The sequence below is a fragment of the Microtus oregoni genome, unplaced genomic scaffold (assembly GCF_018167655.1).
Source record: "Microtus oregoni isolate MIOR12 unplaced genomic scaffold, Mior012 000033F_ref0000390, whole genome shotgun sequence".
Lineage (NCBI taxonomy): Eukaryota > Metazoa > Chordata > Mammalia > Rodentia > Cricetidae > Microtus > Microtus oregoni.
The window spans coordinates 12,079,354-12,097,762 of record NW_024543092.1 but is presented as its reverse complement, the minus strand read 5'-3'; the positions used below and the strand labels follow the sequence as shown (position 1 = coordinate 12,097,762).

The following is an 18,409-nucleotide window of genomic DNA, read 5'->3' as shown; positions in this document are numbered from 1 at the left end:
TTTGAATCCAAAGGCTCAGTAGATAACAAAAAAACAAAATTCAGAGTTTCTTACTGACGATTGTCAGGTTAAATTACACTAGAAAAACATGAGCCTGAAATCGTTTTAAAATGTACTGGGAGCCATAGAATAAGTCTAGAGTAATTTTAAAAATGTCATCTAGCTTCTGTGTATTCTTTATATAGTAGATGAGAATGTGTTAATTGACCGTTTCAGTTAAGAATCTCAAGCATAGTTTGGAATTGGCGATGACTAATCTAACCGAATAAATCTTTCGAGGACCTTAAGATAAAGTAGTGGCGACACACAGTACCTACCTCCCCGAGTGACCCCGCCAGAGCGATGCAGAACTGTGAGTGGGACAAGCTTGCATAAACTGCAATGTGTGCTTTCTGTTTGGAAAAGTTCAGATGTTAGCATTCAGGGACTCTATCATAGTTTAATCTTGGATGTGGCCGTGCCATTTTACAGTGAAGTTACTTCTAATCCACTAATCTGGCTCTTCGCGGTGTCTTGATGTGAGCTGTCTCCATTTGTACCCATGGCATTGATGAAAAGTCGCCTTTATCTCACCCTAGAAAATCTAGCACATACCAAAAGTTAGAATGAATTAAGAACAACTTCTTACAGCTGGTGTGCTTGTGCACATCTGGAATCCCAGGACTCAGGAGGCACCAGCAAGGAGATTGCTGCAAACCCGAGGTCAGTTTAGGCTGTGCTGTCAAAGCCAGACTGGGCTGCATAAGCCTGTCTCAAAATAGGTAGGTAGGTAGATAGATGATAGATGATAGATAGATAGATAGATAGATAGATAGATAAAGCCCAAAATACAGAAACAAAAGAAACCTTCCCAAACAAAACCATTTGCATTTGTTTACATATTAAAGAGCAAGAGATATCTGAATACCTCAAGAGCTTGAATGCTACCTAGTCTTCATCCACCTTGTTGGATGTGACTTGAAATGAACCAATAAGAAAACCACACAGATCGTCTGGTCATTTAAAAGGCAGGTGTGTGCGTTACATCCTCCGCGCGTGTACTGAGACCTCACTCTCTCTTCCACACCTACTCAGAATTTGTTTCAACTAAATATGCATGCATTATATGCATGTATTCTAGAACTACTGCAAAAATATCAGACTGCTATTTTTAAGGCTCTGTCTACAGTGTGGGTCTGTAAGAATATGTGGTATCAGTTGAACCAAATATAATAGGTGACAGCCAAAGATGACTGTGAATTACACCAACTGTGAATTGAATGCCAATTGACTTTAGGAAGAAATTCTACTGGATTAAAACTAACTCACAATGCTCATAAGTCCATCTGTTTAGGGCAGTGAAGTGCAATTGTCTTGTCCTTTGACCAGGTTAGGCTATAGATCTCAGGGAGGTGTGTCATGTACCTCGTGAGGCCAGACTTGAACCTTTGCTGGGCAGCCTCTGGGATGACTGTGACAGTTTCCGATGAGATGTTAGCCTCCAGTGAACTGACAGCTAGAAAACCATCTCTGTCGTTTCCAGGAGAAAGTGTCCAGGCTGGACAGGATCGTGGCCGAGCACAGCCAGTTCTCGCTGGGTGTCAAAGAGCTGCAGGACTGGATGACAGACGCCGTACACATGCTGGATTCGTACTGCCTCCCCACGTCAGACAAGAGTGTGCTGGATGGCAGGATGCTCAAGCTGGAGGTGTGTGTACTGAGAGCCCCATGTCTCTATTGGCCTGGTGTGAGTAAGTGGTCCTCCGTCTGTAAGAACCTTCTGGATGCTCTGTGGATGTGTTTCCGCTTGCATAATATGCTCATTCCTAAGCATGAATCATTCTTTGAAGCCCTGACACATTCATCCACAAACAATACAGAAAATAGAATAAGACACAAATGTGGTTATTGGCTCAGTTGTTGATAAAGAAACTAACTTCAAAATCCATCATAGACACTGTGTTCTGAAGATATATTTTGGTGAAACGTTTTATTCATTTTTTCAACTTACTTTCTTGCCTGTACCATTTAGTCAATTCTCCCATTTTGAAATATCAATTCTATTTTGCATTTGTAGTAAAAATAATTAATTTTCATTCATTCATCTCTGCCTCGTAACTTCAGTGCCCACTCAGTAGATTGGCACTCTGTTTTGACAGCAGGAAATCAAAAGTGGATAAAATATGACCTTTGTTCTCCACAGCTGTGTTATCTGCTGTTGAGGATGAAATTTAGGAGACGATGGTTGCAGGTGGTGATGTGTGTGTGTGTGTGTGTGTGTATGTGTGTGTGTGTGTGTAGCTTGTGGATACACTCAGGAATGAAACAGTATAGGACGAATGGGTTTAACATTGGAGCAAGTATCCCTGGATGTCTTATACCTAACTCTGGCTTGTTGGAATGATGAATGGAGGGGCTGGTGAGATGGCTCAGTGGAGCAAGGCAACTTCCACCATTAAACCGAGTCCAATTCCTGACACCACATGGTAGAAGGACAGAACCATCTCTCCCAACTTGTCCTCTCTCTGTCTCTGTCTCTCTCTGCCTTTTTTGTCTGTCTGTCCTCCCTCTCTTCCTTCCCTTTACTCACTCTTTCTCTCTCTCCCTTCCTCTTCATCCTACCCATACAACATCAGTGCACGTTTTTTTCTGAAGAAGGGAGTGTCCTGGTGCAGGTGACTGAATGGAGGTTTGAGGGAGAAGAACCATTGTGGTGTGATTGGAGGCAAGATTGCCATCCTGTCTTGACACAGCATGTGTGGGGTCACCAGAGGCTCGGCTGAGGGTGTAAGACATAGGTTAGAAGTGACCAGAAGTTTTGCACTTTGACATATATTGCCAGTTTTGTAAGTCTGACCTTAAATTTCCTGTTAGAAGGAACAGGGCCTACGGAAACCTTGATCCCTGTTCCCCATTTCCAAGGAGTGGCTGCACTCGATAGACATGAGCTTCTTTATGTCTCAGAACTTGGAGAAGCTGGGGCTATACAGTCCCCCTGTTAAACCAGGACAATGAGATGTGGAAGGAAGGGATTAAACAGAGAAGACTCAAAACCAGCAGGTGCCGGAGCCTGGCTACTGGCAGTGGTCTCAGACATCTTCCCACAGGTCCCCGATGACAGGCTCGCACGCCACACTGTCATCTTCAGAGTCTGAACCAGGGGGAGCCAAGAATATCAACACACTCTGGGCAGTAGTGGCACACTTAGTTCCAGCACTCAGGAGGCAGAGGTGGGTGGATCTTTGTGAATTCGAGGCCAGCCTGGTCTACAGAGCTAGTTCCAGAGAAAGTTCTAGAACAGCCAGTACTACACAGAAAAATAAAATAAAACAAAAGACAAACAAAAAAAAAATCAACCTATAAATACAAAGGCATCTGTTCCTGGCAGGCACTGTTGTCGGTCAAGCAGGAGAAGGAGATCCAAATGAAGATGACCGTGACCCGGGGGGAGTACGTTCTGCAGAGCACCTCTCCGGAAGGCAGTGTGGCTGTGCAGCAGCAGCTGCAGGCTCTGAAGGAGATGTGGGAGTCCCTCTTGACGGCAGCCATTCGCTGTAAGAGGTGAGGGAAGCTGTGGTCAGTGCCCTGGAGCCATGACGGAATGACAACGGAATGCTTCAGGAGAGGCTGCTTTCCTTCCCTGCTCTCTTTCTTTCCTCCCTTCCTTCGTAATTACTACTTCCTATTTCCCTTCTTTTCCTCCCTTCCATCCTCCTCTCTCCCATTCTTCCTCTCCTCCCCTCCTCCTATTCAGAGCTCTAAAGGACAAGAGAATCTAGAGGGTATGGCCTTGCATTTGGTTTACCTGAAACATTGTGCCTACATTTTAACATAACTAAAATGTGTATCTCTTTCTACCTGATTGATGATTCAAAAATCAAAGAGTAATAAATATTTCATAAAGAGGGAATATTTTGATTCAAATCAAGTCATTCTCTTGGGAGGACTCCTAAGGAGACACTCAGGGAGGAGTGACAAAGAAAGGAATGTCATCAGACCAGTTCTGCAGGGCACAGTGGGGACTTCCTTGGCTGGGTGACACTGGGTGCTGCTTTAGTGCCTCCAAGTTATCCCATCAGGGGCAGAACGTGGAGATAGATACTGGTGGGGAAGCAAACAGGACACAGGAGAGAGTTGAGGGCCTTCTATTAGGGGCTGGCAATTCCTTGGCACTCACTGTTCTCAGCGCTCTCAGAGTGTAGCATGGACCAGGAGTGTCCCCAGCCAGCAGCAGCCCTCTGCAGTGGGAAATCTGAGGATACCTGTGAGAGGCCAATCATAGCAGGTAGATCAGTCTCAATAATCCACAGCATTAAATGTGTGAAGGAAGGACTTATCTGTCAGGAAAATATTATGTTTTAATATTTAGACCACGTCAGCAAATATGGTCCTATTTTCCATTGTGGTTTTCTGATTTTTAAACTTCATGGAAAATGGTCACTGTGCTTATGTCCTTCCTTCTGGTTGTCACTCCTCCCTGTCACTCCACTGTGGATGACCTGATAGTTTGACCTGCTGGAGTAAGTGTGGACTTTCTCTGTGGTCAGAGTTCTGCTCTGACTTGACCTGGAGATCCTACTCTGGGTGGCCTTCAGTCTCTCCCAGGGCCTGGTGTCCCCTTGACCCTCTAGGGGTCATGTTCAGCCCACTTTGGATTTAAATGCACCCTGCTCTCTGAAGTTGCCAGCTGTCTGCCCCGGGCCTCTCCACCCTCTGCTGGCTGGAGGGGACCGAATGCACACGACAGACATCAGCCGGGTAAAGATAGTCAGATGGGGTACTGACCTTTCCCCCCTTTCAGTCAGCTGGAAGGAGCACTCTCTAAGTGGACAAGTTACCAGGACGACGTACGGCAGTTCTCCAGCTGGATGGATGGTGTGGAAGGCAGCCTGAACGAGTCGGAGAGACAGCACACAGAGCTGCGGGAGAAAGTGACGGCTCTTGGGAAGGCCAAGGTTCGAGATGGATTACACACTCTGCGTTCTGTCATAAACTCCAGGCACCAGGGATGCACATACAGGGGAATGATATTTGAAGCTTGCGTTGTAATTTCTAATATCGTCCTAAAGTAGAATTTTGTTTTTAGTTATTTTTCTCAGGAGTGAAGATTTTCTTTTCTAGATAATCATATAGACCCATGTTTTATGACATAGACGATTTAAAAAGTTGTCACTTCTTAATGTCAGAAGTGCACATTTTCTTTTTATTGCATTCTTTTGTATTACCACTGCCTTTTGCTTTTTTTTCCTGCCTGCTCTCTCACCCTCAATGCTGGCTATTAAGCCCAAGGCCTTATACATGTCGGACCAACACAGAGCTAAACAATAGGCCCTATATTACTACTTGTGGACAATTTTGATCAACATCATATGGTTCTAATGCTATATGAGAAAGTCTTAAAATATGTAAAGAGTTTAAATAAAAAACCCTTTCATTAGCTGGGTGAGTGGCACATACCTTTAATCCCAGCACTGGGAAGGCAGAGGCAGGAGGATCTCTGTGAGTTTGAGGCCAGCCTGGTCTACAGATCGAGTTCCAGGACAGCCAGAGAGACACAGAAAAACCCTGTCTCCCCCAAACAAAAACAAACAAACAAACAAAAATCCGCTTTCATTGAAGCAATCTTCAGACATAACATACTGGAGCCCTTTGCTGGATTCCTCCCTCCAGGGCGAATTCATTGGAATATCAGGTCTTAAACTGAATTTACTATATTCTGTGTGGAAATCCTTCACGCTACACTTTTTCTGCTTATTTGTGTCGTCTCTTATGTGACAGCTTACGTTGGCCACCTGCTCACCCCAGGATCCATCTTTCTCGTTCCCATAGCATCGCCACTAGTTACTGCTGACCCATCTGTTCTCCTGAGTTCTACGGCTAAGCCTCACCTTGTTTCTTGTTGACCAATTGGCTGCTGTATTCGTGTAAAAGTGAACACCTCCCTTCTTTGAGAGCTCCCTCATTGGTTCCCCATTGCTTACATCATATAAGTGGTATTTGTAAGATCTCAAGCAAAGGTTGCATTCTGCCAGGGATGTGTACACTCACTAATATGCATTTAAGTAAGAATTACAACTGGGAGATATCACAAAGCTATACTGTGAGGTGTGAGACGCTAATTTGGAAAGGGTTAGCATAGATTGTTTGGAGTCAGGGCAGAGGAACAAGAAAGGCATTTCTGAAACAGGAGACAGGCTGACTATGCCCTATAGGATTGAGCACAGAGAATAGTCTGGAGGGATTGAAGACTTGAGTCTATCACATCCATAGGTTCAGGAAGGAGGGGTCCTGGTGCACTATGGGATGAGAATTGCTGGAGCAGAGATAACAGTGAACGGTGCTAGGGATGACCTGGGGGAGGGCACAGGCACCTCCTCCTGCACTGTGTGAAGCCTCCAATAGACTCCCCATCTCAGCCTACCACCTAATCTGCCACTTGACTTCTGTCTAAGGGCCTCCTGCTAAAATCTAATTGAAAGTTAAGAGAGGCCTGGAGTAGGTGAGATAGCAGGTGACTCCTTCCTATGTTCCAGATTGGCTATTTGAGAGATGAGGTGAGGTGGGTGGGAGTGGCATTTCCTTTAAAAAAAAAAAAAGCTGGGGGAGAAAGCTGGATAAGACAGAAAGATAAAAGACAGTGGAAATCAGGAGGCCATTTCTAGATATAAGAAATTTGAAATATTCAAGCAGAAATATAAAATAGATAATTGAGAAATGATGTCTCAGAGTCATTCTGGACCAGATATGAAATAACATAGAAACATTATATATATAGTTTTCACACACACACACACACACACACACACACACACCTGTATAATTAAAGTGAGGGGATGGATAGCTAAAGGTCCTTTGTCATGCTAATACTCCTTAATTTTTGCAAGATCATTAGTGTACCTGTTCATGAGCAATTCATTTTAACTTTTTATCCTTTTGTTCTCTAGCTGCTAAACGAAGAAGTCTTGAGTCACAGCAGCCTGCTGGAGACCATTGAAGTCAAGAGGGCAGGCATGACCGAGCATTACGTCACCCAGTTAGAGCTGCAGGATCTGCAGGAGCGACACCAAGCCATCAAAGAACGGGCCAAGGTATGGCTAACCCGAGTCCAGTGGATTCACCCAGGTAGGAGAGTGGAGAACTGGGATAACTTAATCACTCAGTGCTTTCCAAGACCAACAACCTTGTGAAAACAGTGTAAAACAAACTGAATCTTCACATTTTAAAAATATCACTAACAATATTAAACAACACTTTGAATATTTTTAATACCTGAAAGTTAATGTAGAAAAAAATAATTCTCAACAAAAAAACCCAACTAGAAATGTAATATTGTCACAAAAAATTTCAGAGAGCGTCCACATTGAAAAATCCTAAATTCTTTTCTTTTTGTTTTGTTTTTTGAGACAGGGTTTTTCTGTAGCTTTGGTGCCTGTCCTGGAACTAGGTCTTGTAGACCAGGCTGGCCTTGAACTAAGAGAGATCCTCCTGCTTCTGCCTCCCGAGTGCTGGGATTAAAGGCATGTACCACCACCACCTAGCAAAAAATCCTAAATTCTATGTGACGTTTGGCTATGGGAATTTTATAAAATATAAAACAATTGTTTGGAATCTCCAGCTCAGAGCCCCATTCCAGACCCTGCCCTCAGCCACTGAGCAGCCTTCCCTGGCGCTGTCCTCTTCAAACTGCACCCATGAGAAAGCCTGCCAAAAGTCAGCCCCTCCTCGGGGCTGCTCAAGACCTGGCCTATAGGCTCCTTAAGACCTGATAGCTCAAGGCTAGCCTAGTCTACAAGAGCTAGTTCCAGGATGGACTCCAAAGCTACAGAGAAACTCTGTCTCAAAAAACCAAAAACCAACCCCCCCCCCCAAAAAAAAAGACTGGGTAGCCCTACCTGCCATGTGAGACCTCTCACACCCTCCTGAGGGTCACCCAGGAGTGCTTTGCTCAGATTAAACCCAGCTTTATTAATTCGGTTTGATTGGCTTATTACCCCCGTGGTGGTAGAGTCTCAGTAACCAACAGAAACCTGGTAGCATTCACCGTTTGTCATCTAGGCTTCCCAAGGACAATGGTGACACCTTACAGGAGCACATTCTCCGTTTTTAGACAAAGTCCAGGAAAATAAGTTCTCCAACTCCTAACTCTCACTTAAGACATAATGTAACCGTTTTGGTTTTCACTACTAACTGAATTTTTAAGAAAAGTAAAATCCCTTCATTTGTGACGTGACCATTAACTTGTCATTGAAAATTCAGACCAGGTGGTTATTTCACAGTGATCTTCAAGATCTTTCCAGACTTAAGTATTTGTTTTTATATTTTGCTATTCTTTTCCTTAGAGAGAAATATGATTGTTTTTCCTTTTTCTTGTTCATTTTTTATTGGTTCTGTGAGAATGTCATACAGTATATTTTGAATGTATTTACTTCAATTAACCTCACTCCCTGTCAGCCGTCAACTGTCCTCTTTCTGTATGGGGAATTTAAAGGTTCTTTTAAAAGGGAAATTACTCATTTTTCTAATGAGCTTATAATTATGCTGTTCTAAAATTTCAAGAATGTAGCTGACAAGATGTTTCAGCAAGCAAAGGCTCTTGTCACCAAACCTGACAACTGGAGTTTGAGCCAGATCCCTACACTGGAAGGAGAGAGTTGAAACCCAAAAGTTAGCTCTGACCTTCACAGGCACTGAGCAGCACGCGTGCATGTGCATGCATGCACACACACACACACACACACACACACACACACACACACACACGTTAAAGAAAATGTAACTCCAAAAACGAACTCTGCATTCAGTGATATGTTTCTTTCTTAACTCTTTTAAATACTGATCACAGGAAGCAGTAACAAAATTAGAAAGGCTGGTTCGCCTTCACCAGGAGTACCAGAGAGACCTAAAGACATTTGAAAATTGGCTGGGGCAAGAACAAGAGAAGCTTGACCGATGCTCGGCCCTTGAGGGTGACAGCCACACTCATGAGACAGCATTGCGGGATCTCCAGGTAATTCTATCAGAAATCCAAGGGTCCCTTTCTATGAAAATGGAATTATAAGGTCAAATGATGGGAAGTGGATGTGACCATGGCTCCAACAGAGAGCTGATACGCATTCAGTTAAGGGAAGGCTTGGTCTGGAATGTTCAAGTTCCCATCATTTGTTAGGCAATTTAAACCAACAAAACCAGCTCTTGGAGGACTCATTCGGCTACCAGGGTGGCTACTGAGCTAGTGCATGGTTTTGCCTAACAAAAACACCTGCCTGTTGCTCTCCAAAGGACGTTTCAGATGAAGGATAAAACAGCGAGCCCCAACAAAATATTGCAGGCTCTGAGTGAAACTGATAGCGCAATCTGTAGCTACTTGGCTTCAATCAAAACCTCTAGCCCTCTGGAGGGTGTGGGACTTGGCTGAGAATTCAAGAAGAAATCAGCGTAGCTGGGGGCACGTGGGTCCTCTGGACACTGCAGATAGGGTGGGCACAATGGTCAACAGCTCTCAACCGTATTCACTCCTTCAGTTAGTTACTCCACACCGAACACAGAGCAAACACTTCACAAGCAACAGCATGTGACGATGGCTTGGGCATTAATTTCATACGTTTAGTGAGGAAAGAAAACCCATGAGTACATTGTTGTACACAATGAGGTAAAGACAGTAATAGATGAATGCAAGGGAACTTATGGCAGCTCTGAAACCTAATCATTCATCACTGCAGGGTTAGGCAGAGTCAGGGAGGTCTCCAGGAGAAGGCTTCTAGGAGCACAGAATAAAGAACTGGAAAAGACTGAGAAAACCACCCCATGTCCCACCGGGGAGTGTTCTAGAACTTCTTAGCATGCTGTGGATCCCAAATAGAGTTGGTTCAAGATTCACAAGCTATCCCTACAGCTAGGATGAGTAGGAGAGGCGAAGCCTCTCATGGTTTTCCCTGATATGCGCAACTGCCATGACATTCTGCTGAGTCTCAAGACGGGTTGTGTAATGCCAAGCACACAGGTTGGGGTAAGGGAACTTGGACTCTACTTCTCCGAGCGACCTGGTATTAGGCAACTTCAGACAGGAAAGAAGCTCTCTCATGGTTTCCTCCACACAACTGTGAAGATTAAATGAGAAGAAACTATCCTACTTAAAGATAATAAATACTAGATAACAAACAGTACAAGTTATACAAGTTACAGAGTCTCATCTGCCCTGCCTTATAATACTAAGTGCTCTGATCTCTGAGATCTTACAGGCCCGGCTTTTAGTGCATATATGTAGACACGCATGTACATATGCATATTATTGTTTGAGGCAGGGTTCTGGTATACAGCCCAGTCTAGCCTTGAGCTCAGGATATTCCTATCTTAGTCTCCTGAATGCCGGGCCTACAGGCAGCTTTCCCGATAACCAACAGCTGTTCCTATTCACTTGCGAGCAGCTGACTTTGTGTCCTTAAATAGCTCTCTTCTCACTACCATGCCAGACACCCTGGGAAGCAAATGATGACCTCTGTAAGCGGCTGTGCATGAAGGGAACCAGCAAGTTCCTGCCTATGTGCTTCTCTTGTTTTGGTTCAAAGTGTGTTAAGTCAGATTAGCACGGCTCAGACTCCAGGCCCTTGCCACCCATGTGTTTCTTCTACGTTGTCTGACTTAAGTCTCCACAAATGCTGAAGAGGAAGGAGAAAGGCCGTGGCAGGAAATGGAAGTGGAGCACTGTAACTCCCTGCTACGTGGCTACAAGACAGGGCCACTCCAGTATCCTTACGTTCTCCCACCCATGGCCAGTGGTGTGGAGTCTGTTACTAGGTAACATCAAGCACAAGACAGCCTTTCTGACGCCACATAGTGAGATTAAGTGAAAAGTAAGAAAACCATACTTAACTGTTAAATTCATAATCAAATAAAGACTATAATTTAGGAGACCCACAATTTTATAGACCATAGACACCAATTACTTTATATAAACTGAGGGTCTAATTCAAGTCATGGAACATATTATCCATACTTAAGTATCAAGCTATGCTTTTCTTTGGCATAAATACTTCATATATTTGGATAGATGAGAATTTATTTAGTAGAATGATGACATATAATAGATAGAACTATTTTTATAAAACTTGGAAGAGGAGATAAAGTGAGATTAATAAATTAGAGAAGGTATCAGTTAACTACGGCACATGGCCACAATGTCTGTGCTTTAAGAAAGTTCTATTGGCACACAGCCACACTCATTGATCCTGTCTATGGCTGGGTGGGTACTGCCCCAGCAGAGTTACACAATCATAGCACAGCCCAAAGTCCTGCAAAACCTAAGGCGTTGATTTCCAGGCCCCTTTGCAGGAATAATGTGCAAACAAATTAAGGAGAATTTATACTGCATAACCTTGAAAAAGAATGAAAGAATTTTCTAAGAAAGCCTCCATGTTTGTGTGAGTGTTGTGCTAATTCTGACTGTGTGCATGGCTGCCTTTAATGTTCATGGTGGTGGTTTACATGGTTCTTTTTATTACAAATAATCATATTGTTCAACACGTGTTGATTTCTTATGACTAGAATTTAAAGTATATAATACCATTTTTGCCAGAATAGTTAAGGATGTGTTTTTATAAAAAAGCAATGTATGCTATTCAATATATGTTCACACTCATTTGTTTAGGGTGACTCTTTGGGGCTTATACTGAGGTCAAGAGAATATATTTGAATATAGGAGCATCTAGAAGGCTGGTGTAATGATTCAACCTTCCAGGTCTATATGCCTACAAAGGGGACTGGCCCAAATTTTCTGGGCTACCACATTCCCTAGAGCATAAACCTGGAAAGGACTTCCACCTCTTGCCATGAAGAGGATCCACAATTCCTTTCTCAGCAGTCACTGTAGAATCCAGTTAATGCCAAAGCCACCAGCCCTAAAAGCTGTGTAAGAAGATGCTGAGCTGTAATAAGCCTGACTTAATGTTTTAAGCAATATTACTTTTGTCATGACTGCTTTTGCCTAAAGCTAAAAAAATAATCAAATTTCAAAAACTTAACTGGGAATCATTATTTTTTTGTTTTTTTTTTGTTTTTGTTTTTTTTTTTTTGGTTTTTCGAGACAGGGTTTCTCTGTAGCTTTTGGTGCCCGTCCGGGAACTAAGCTCTTGTAGACCAGGCTGGCCTCGAACTCCCAGGAATCATTATTTTTTATTTACTTTGGGTTTTTTTTGTTTGTTTTTGTTTTTCAAAACAGGTTTTCTGTGTATAATAACCCTGGCTGTCCTGGAACTCACTCTGTAGCCCAGGCTGGCCTTGAACTCAGAGATCTGCCTGCCTCTTCTTCATGAATGCTGGGATTAAAGGTGTGCCCCATCATGACCTGGTGGGTATTCGTATTTTAATTGGGAAATTTTCAGGCTCTTTCTCCAGACATAGGAAGGCAATGTTCACTGTTAGAGATACAGATATGCATTGTTTAGTAGTGCAGAATGAAATCACATGTGAATTACGAGCTGGCCCAAGATGGTTTAGCTGAGATACATTGGTGTGAACTAGTGAGTCATGATGCCCTTGCCCTTTTGCCCGCAGGAGCTTCAAGTGCGCTGTGCAGAGGGGCAGGCCCTGCTGAACTCGGTGCTGCACACCCGGGAGGACGTGATCCCGTCGGGCATCCCCCAGGCAGAAGATAGAGTGCTGGAATCCCTCCGTCAGGACTGGCAGGTTTACCAGCACAGACTGGCAGAGACCCGGACGCAGTTCAACAGTGTGGTGAACAAACTGAGACTGATGGAGCAGAAGTTCCAGCAAGTGGATGAATGGCTCAAGAGAATGGAGGAGAAAATCAGTGTCAGGAGCGATTGCCAGAGTAGCCGATCCACCAAGGAGATACAGTTGCTGCAGATGAAGGTGCAATCCCGGGAAATTCCTGAGCCTTGTCAAAGCAAATTGCCTTGCAGAGCTTGTAGTTTGTTTCATGGAACCACTTAGAAGTTGTCTGACTGAGATGAACGTCTTCCGAGTTTTCACTATGCTGGTCTAGAACATTTAAAATAAATGAAATGGTTCTCTTTGCAGCCATTACTTCTTAGGTTCATCTTGGACAGACTATGGTTTGGTGCTGGGCCAGTGAGGTGGCTCGGCAGGTAAAAGTGCTTGTTGCACAGTCTCATTACCTGAATCTGGTCCCTAGCACCCATATGGGAAGAACAGAACCACCTTAATGTTGTCCTCTGCCCTACACACACACACACACACACACACACACACACACACAAGTCCACACACATTAGTCACTAAATGTTAAAAACATGAAAACTTTAAAGTAGAATACAGTTTTGTGAAACTATTATATTTATTTTCCATGTCTGCTGATTTCCACTATAGAAATACAGAAGCAACAATCTTTTACAATTATGACTATGATATAAAAGAGATCTAATACAGTTCTATAAGTTAGTAATTCATAACTAGCTTCTTTCTAATTTTTATATAAGTTCCTTGCACACACTCAAAACAATTTATAGGCCTTGGTAATTTGTTCTCGTTATTCATTTTAGTATTTTAAGACTGGTTAAACTGCAAGGGAAGATGTGAGACACTCTTTAAAAAGGCATCTGCAAAAAAAAAAAGGCGTTTGCACCAAAGAATAATGTGTATAGGAAGGTGAATAGTGACACATGCCCCCGGCTATGCTGAAACCCACATAGGCAGTCCGTTTATATTGGGTTTCATGGTCTAAGTTGATGGGGATAACTGACCAGGTCTCTTCCTCAAGGAGCAGGTTCTACCAAGATATGAACTCTGATCGCTGGATTCAGAGTCCAAAGCACTAACCATTACACCACAGGAGCTGGTGTTTAAAGGAAGGGGCCGAGAGTTACAAGTACACAACCATTATCACATTGCTGTGACATGATTTTTCACAAAGATCATATTTGACACATTTTCAGAATTGTAGCTCAGAATAAACATATTCATAAACACGTGTGCAAATCATGTTCCCTTCAGATGGTACATACAGCGTCTCTCCAATCTAAGACTGTCCAGGACTGAGCTCCTCTTCTTCTGGTTCTGATGTCATTGCAGAAGTGGCATGAAGACCTGTCAGCACACAGAGATGAAGTTGAGGAGGTGGGAAGCAGAGCACAGGAGTTCCTGGAGGAGAGCCATGCGAGCAGCAGGATGGGCAGCCAGGCCACCCAGCTGACCTCCCGCTACCAGGCCCTGCTGCTCCAAGTGTTGGTGAGCTGCCCCTGACATTTACAAGAGACCGCTGGCATCATGAGCCTATGCGGTCTTCACCGGCTCCTACTGGAGATGTCTGATGGTCCACAGCGGCCCTGGCCTTGGGGCTTCTGACCGTGGTTCAGTCTTCTCTTTGCTTTCACAGGAGCAAATAAAATTCTTAGAAGAGGAAATCCAGAGTCTGGAGGAAACGGAATCATCCCTCAGCTGCTATGCAGACTGGTATGGCTCCACCCATAAAAACTTCAAGAATGTGGCTACCAAGATAGATAAAGTCGATGAAGTAATGATGGGGAAGAAGTTGAAGACATTGGAGGTAGGCAGACATCCTCCTATCTCCAACCCCCCCCTCATCCGCTCATGATCCTCTTCCACTAGGTAGATCTAGAAGCATGCATCTATTCCTGACTTCAAACTGCTGATAGCTCTCAATTTATCATTTTAGTCCAAATATGGTTATACATGCTTTAAGGCCAAAGCTGATTCCACTCATGTGTGAGGCACAGTCTCATGAATGGCCCATGGGCAACTGTCCACCATGTCTGAAGTTGACAAATCCTAATGGTTAGATCTTAAATTCACATCTAGGTATATTAGCAGACTAGCAAACAAAATTTTGGGGGATGAAAGTTTGCTGAGGATAAAAGACACATCAGATTCCTCTTTAAGTCTCTGACTTGAAAATGGTATAATGATCAAGATTTAAATCCTGTGTTGAATTAAAGAAAGGAACTTCAGATTCCTTGATAGGTCCAACCTGGAAAAAAAAACTTCAAAAACTTATTTTAAGGGACTACAGAGACTACAGAATGATTCCAAATAGAATCTGAAAACCTTTATTTGCAATAATAATAATAACAACAACAATAAGATCCACACTGCATTTGCTCTGTGCTGTCTGGTTTTATATCAACACAAGCTAAAGTCATCTGAGATGAGGGAATTTCAATGGAGAAAATAACCTGTAGGCAAGCCTATACGGCATTCTCTCAATTAGTGATCAATGGTGTAGAGCCCAGCCCATTGTGGGTGGTGCCATCCCTGGGCTGGTGGTCCAGGGTTTATGTTACAGTAGGCTAAGCATCAGTGGTTGCTTCCTGGTTTCTGCCTTCCCTACTTTCGGAACTGAGTGAAACAAACCCTTACCTCTTCAAGTTGCTTTTGGTCATTCCACAGCAATAGTAATCTGCTTTCTTTCTCAGGTTTTATTAAAAGACATGGAGAAGGGCCACAGTTTGCTGAAATCAGCTCGAGAGAAAGGGGAGAGGGCTGTAAAGTTCCTGGAGGAAAACGAGGCTGAGGAACTGAGGAAGGAGATCCATGGCCACATGGAACAGCTGAAGGACCTGACTGGCACGGTGCGGAAGGAGCACATGAGCCTGGAGAAGGGCCTTCACCTGGCCAAAGAGTTCTCAGATAAGTGCAAAGTGCTGACCCGATGGATGGCAGAGTACCAGGAAATCCTGAACACACCTGAAGAACCCAAAATGGAACTGTATGAGAAAAAGGCGCAGCTATCCAAATACAAGGTAGTCCCTTGCAAGCTACTAGCACATGTGTGTGGGCATCAGGAAAGGACTGAACGGGAGAGAGTTTATTCCAAAAGTCTTCACCCACACAGGTGCTGAAGGGTACACCTATATATCCTCTTTGCTGCCGGTTTATGCAGCTATATTGTTATAATAAGGCCACTTGTTCGTTTCGGCCGTTCGGCAGCTCAGACCCAAAATAATCACACAGAAACTATATTATTTAAATCACTGCTTGGCCCATTAGCACTAGCTTCTTATTGACTAGATCTTACATATTAATTTAACACATCTTTTACTAGAGATACTATCTTACTAGATACTGTTTCTTACTAGAGATTACTATCTGTGTATCACCACGAGGCTGTGGATCACCTGGTAAAGTTTCTAGCATCTGTCTCCAGTAGGGCTACATGGCTTCTCCTTACTATAGTTGGCAAAACATATAACTTTGGCATGATTCTTCCTATTAGGGGCTAAAATTCAAAAGTTAATATAATCAATCAATATACCTTTGTGATACAGCTATATGGATCTTCTCAAGAATGTTCAACTCTGAATCAAGGGCCTTGTGTAGCTAAAAATCCTACCACAAACTCATCAGCTTAAAAATCTTATGAGATACTTTTGCAAGTTTTTTTCCCTGTAGCTTGACTGCACAATTTTCAAATGTGACCTGTTCACTGATATCACATCTATCCCAGTATAGTCACTTCCGTTCTTTCCTTGGTTCCCAGTCCTAGAATCTGAATCACAGCAAATTGAAAATGAGATAGCATGGTTTAAAGACAATGACTTCTAACTGACTAATTAGTGTAGTAATAGGAGCGGCGGGGCTGCGTCCCCAGCACCCCGGCCGCCTGGCTAGCTTATGCCCCAAAATAACAACACACAAATTGTATTCATTTAAACACTGCTTGGCCCATTTCTATCTAGCCTCTTCTAGGCTAATTCTCACATATTAATTTAGCCCATTTCTAATCATCTGTGTAGCCCACGAGGTGGCTTACCAGGGAGATTCTAGCCTACGTCCATCCTGGGTCGGAGCTTCATCGCGTGCGTCTGCCCAGGAGGGCGGAGCATGGCGTCTCTGCTCCAGAGAGCAGAGCTGTCGAGTCTGAGCTCACTTCCTCTTCCTCCCAGCATTCTGTTCTGTTTACTCCTCCCACCTATGTTTTAACTTATCAGGGCCAAGCAGTTTCTTTATTGCTTAACCAATGAAATCAACAGATTGATATATGACACTCCCACATCAAATTAGAAGGAATGTTATATGATTTTTATCTTTTCTTTATTTTCTCTTTTGGCTCTTTGAGGGTCCATCATCCTGCTCCCAAATAAATCACACATGGAGGTTTATTTTTAGTGATGGCTTTACCTTGGTTTGTTTCTTGTCAGCTTCTCTTAACTTACCCACAAGTACCTTTTGCCTCTGGGCTTTTTCCTTTTCTTGCTGCTGTATATCTTACTTTCACACTTACTCTGTGACTGGTTGTGTGGCGGGGCGTCTGGCTCCGGATGTCCTCCTCTCCTTGTTCTCTCATTTCTCCTTCTCATCCTCGTTTCTCCTTCTATGTATTCTCTCTGCCTGCCAGCCCTGCCAATTTTCGCTCTTGCCTCGTTATTGGCCATTCAGCTCTTTATTAGACCATCAGGTGTTTTAGACAGGCACAGTAACACAGCTTCACAGAGTTAGACAAAAGCAGCATAAACAAAAAAACAACACACCCTAAAATAATATTCTACAACAGGTAAACACCAGGGAATTTAGTTTCTAGAGGATCATTAATACATTCTAGAGATACAGAGGAGATATAAACAGGTAGAGAAAGTTAGAAATTTCACCTGCTCAGACTTTCAAAATAATCACCGAAAAATTGCCTTCCACTAATATGTGATGTTTTGTCACAGATGCCTTAAACATTTCTGCCCACTGGTCTTAACTAAAGAAAATCAGGCATAGATCAAGATAGAAAGACATATATACATATGCGTGTGTACACATATATACATATACGTGTGTGTGTGTGTGTGTGTGTGTGTGTGTGTGTGTCAAATTAATGACTCAGTACCTTGACAAAGTTATAGGCCATTGGGGTTTGCTAAATGGCCCTTAAGGATTTATCAACAGTCTTTAGGGATGACAGTATGCAGGCTCACCCCGCTTCTCCAGAAGCTACTGACATTTCTAGCTGTGATACTGTGCCCGGCCTCCCCTCCAGGCCTGGCAGCTTGACACTGAAGATGTCCTCATGAGTCTCCCCTCTTCTCCTCCCCCAATTCAGATTGATTTCCTAGCGTAGTTAAGTATGTTTTGAACCTGTCTCAGCAAGTGCTGGGCATTTTCTACCTAGGTCCAACTCTTAACTCAAGCTGCAACAGACATCATGCTCTCTGAACTGAAAGCTGGTCCCTTTTGTTGGCATTTATCTGTAGAAAGTAATGAAGTGGGAGGCAGAAATAAGAGCTGTGTTCAGTTTCGCTAAATGACAAGTTTTCTGTTTTTCTCCTCCATGCAAGGCTATTACATGTGCCTCCCCCCCCCATAATAATGTAAAATAGCACAAGCTATGGCAAAATATTCTCTTAATATTCTCTTCTTAATGCTTTGTACTTCACTGAGTCAATAAATATTTGCCAGATCCTTCTCTGAGGGAGGTGGTGTCGTGGCTTCCACAGGCACCTGTGTATTTTCT

At 43.3% G+C, this 18,409-nt stretch overlaps 1 protein-coding gene across 4 annotated transcripts in view; it reads left to right on the top strand.

Moving 5' to 3' along the window:
- Syne1 (spectrin repeat containing nuclear envelope protein 1) overlaps positions 1-18,409 on the top strand; it is a 461,524-nt gene that overhangs the window by 242,921 nt on the left and 200,194 nt on the right. For all 4 annotated transcript variants that reach the window (XM_041680032.1, XM_041680030.1, XM_041680029.1 and 1 more), the window contains 9 exons: positions 1,523-1,687; positions 3,368-3,540; positions 4,781-4,934; positions 6,924-7,067; positions 8,822-8,986; positions 12,529-12,846; positions 14,026-14,181; positions 14,330-14,500; positions 15,387-15,713. In XM_041680032.1, the coding sequence (XP_041535966.1) occupies positions 1,523-1,687; positions 3,368-3,540; positions 4,781-4,934; positions 6,924-7,067; positions 8,822-8,986; positions 12,529-12,846; positions 14,026-14,181; positions 14,330-14,500; positions 15,387-15,713 (1,773 nt within the window). The remainder of the gene's footprint in view (positions 1-1,522; positions 1,688-3,367; positions 3,541-4,780; positions 4,935-6,923; positions 7,068-8,821; positions 8,987-12,528; positions 12,847-14,025; positions 14,182-14,329; positions 14,501-15,386; positions 15,714-18,409) is intronic.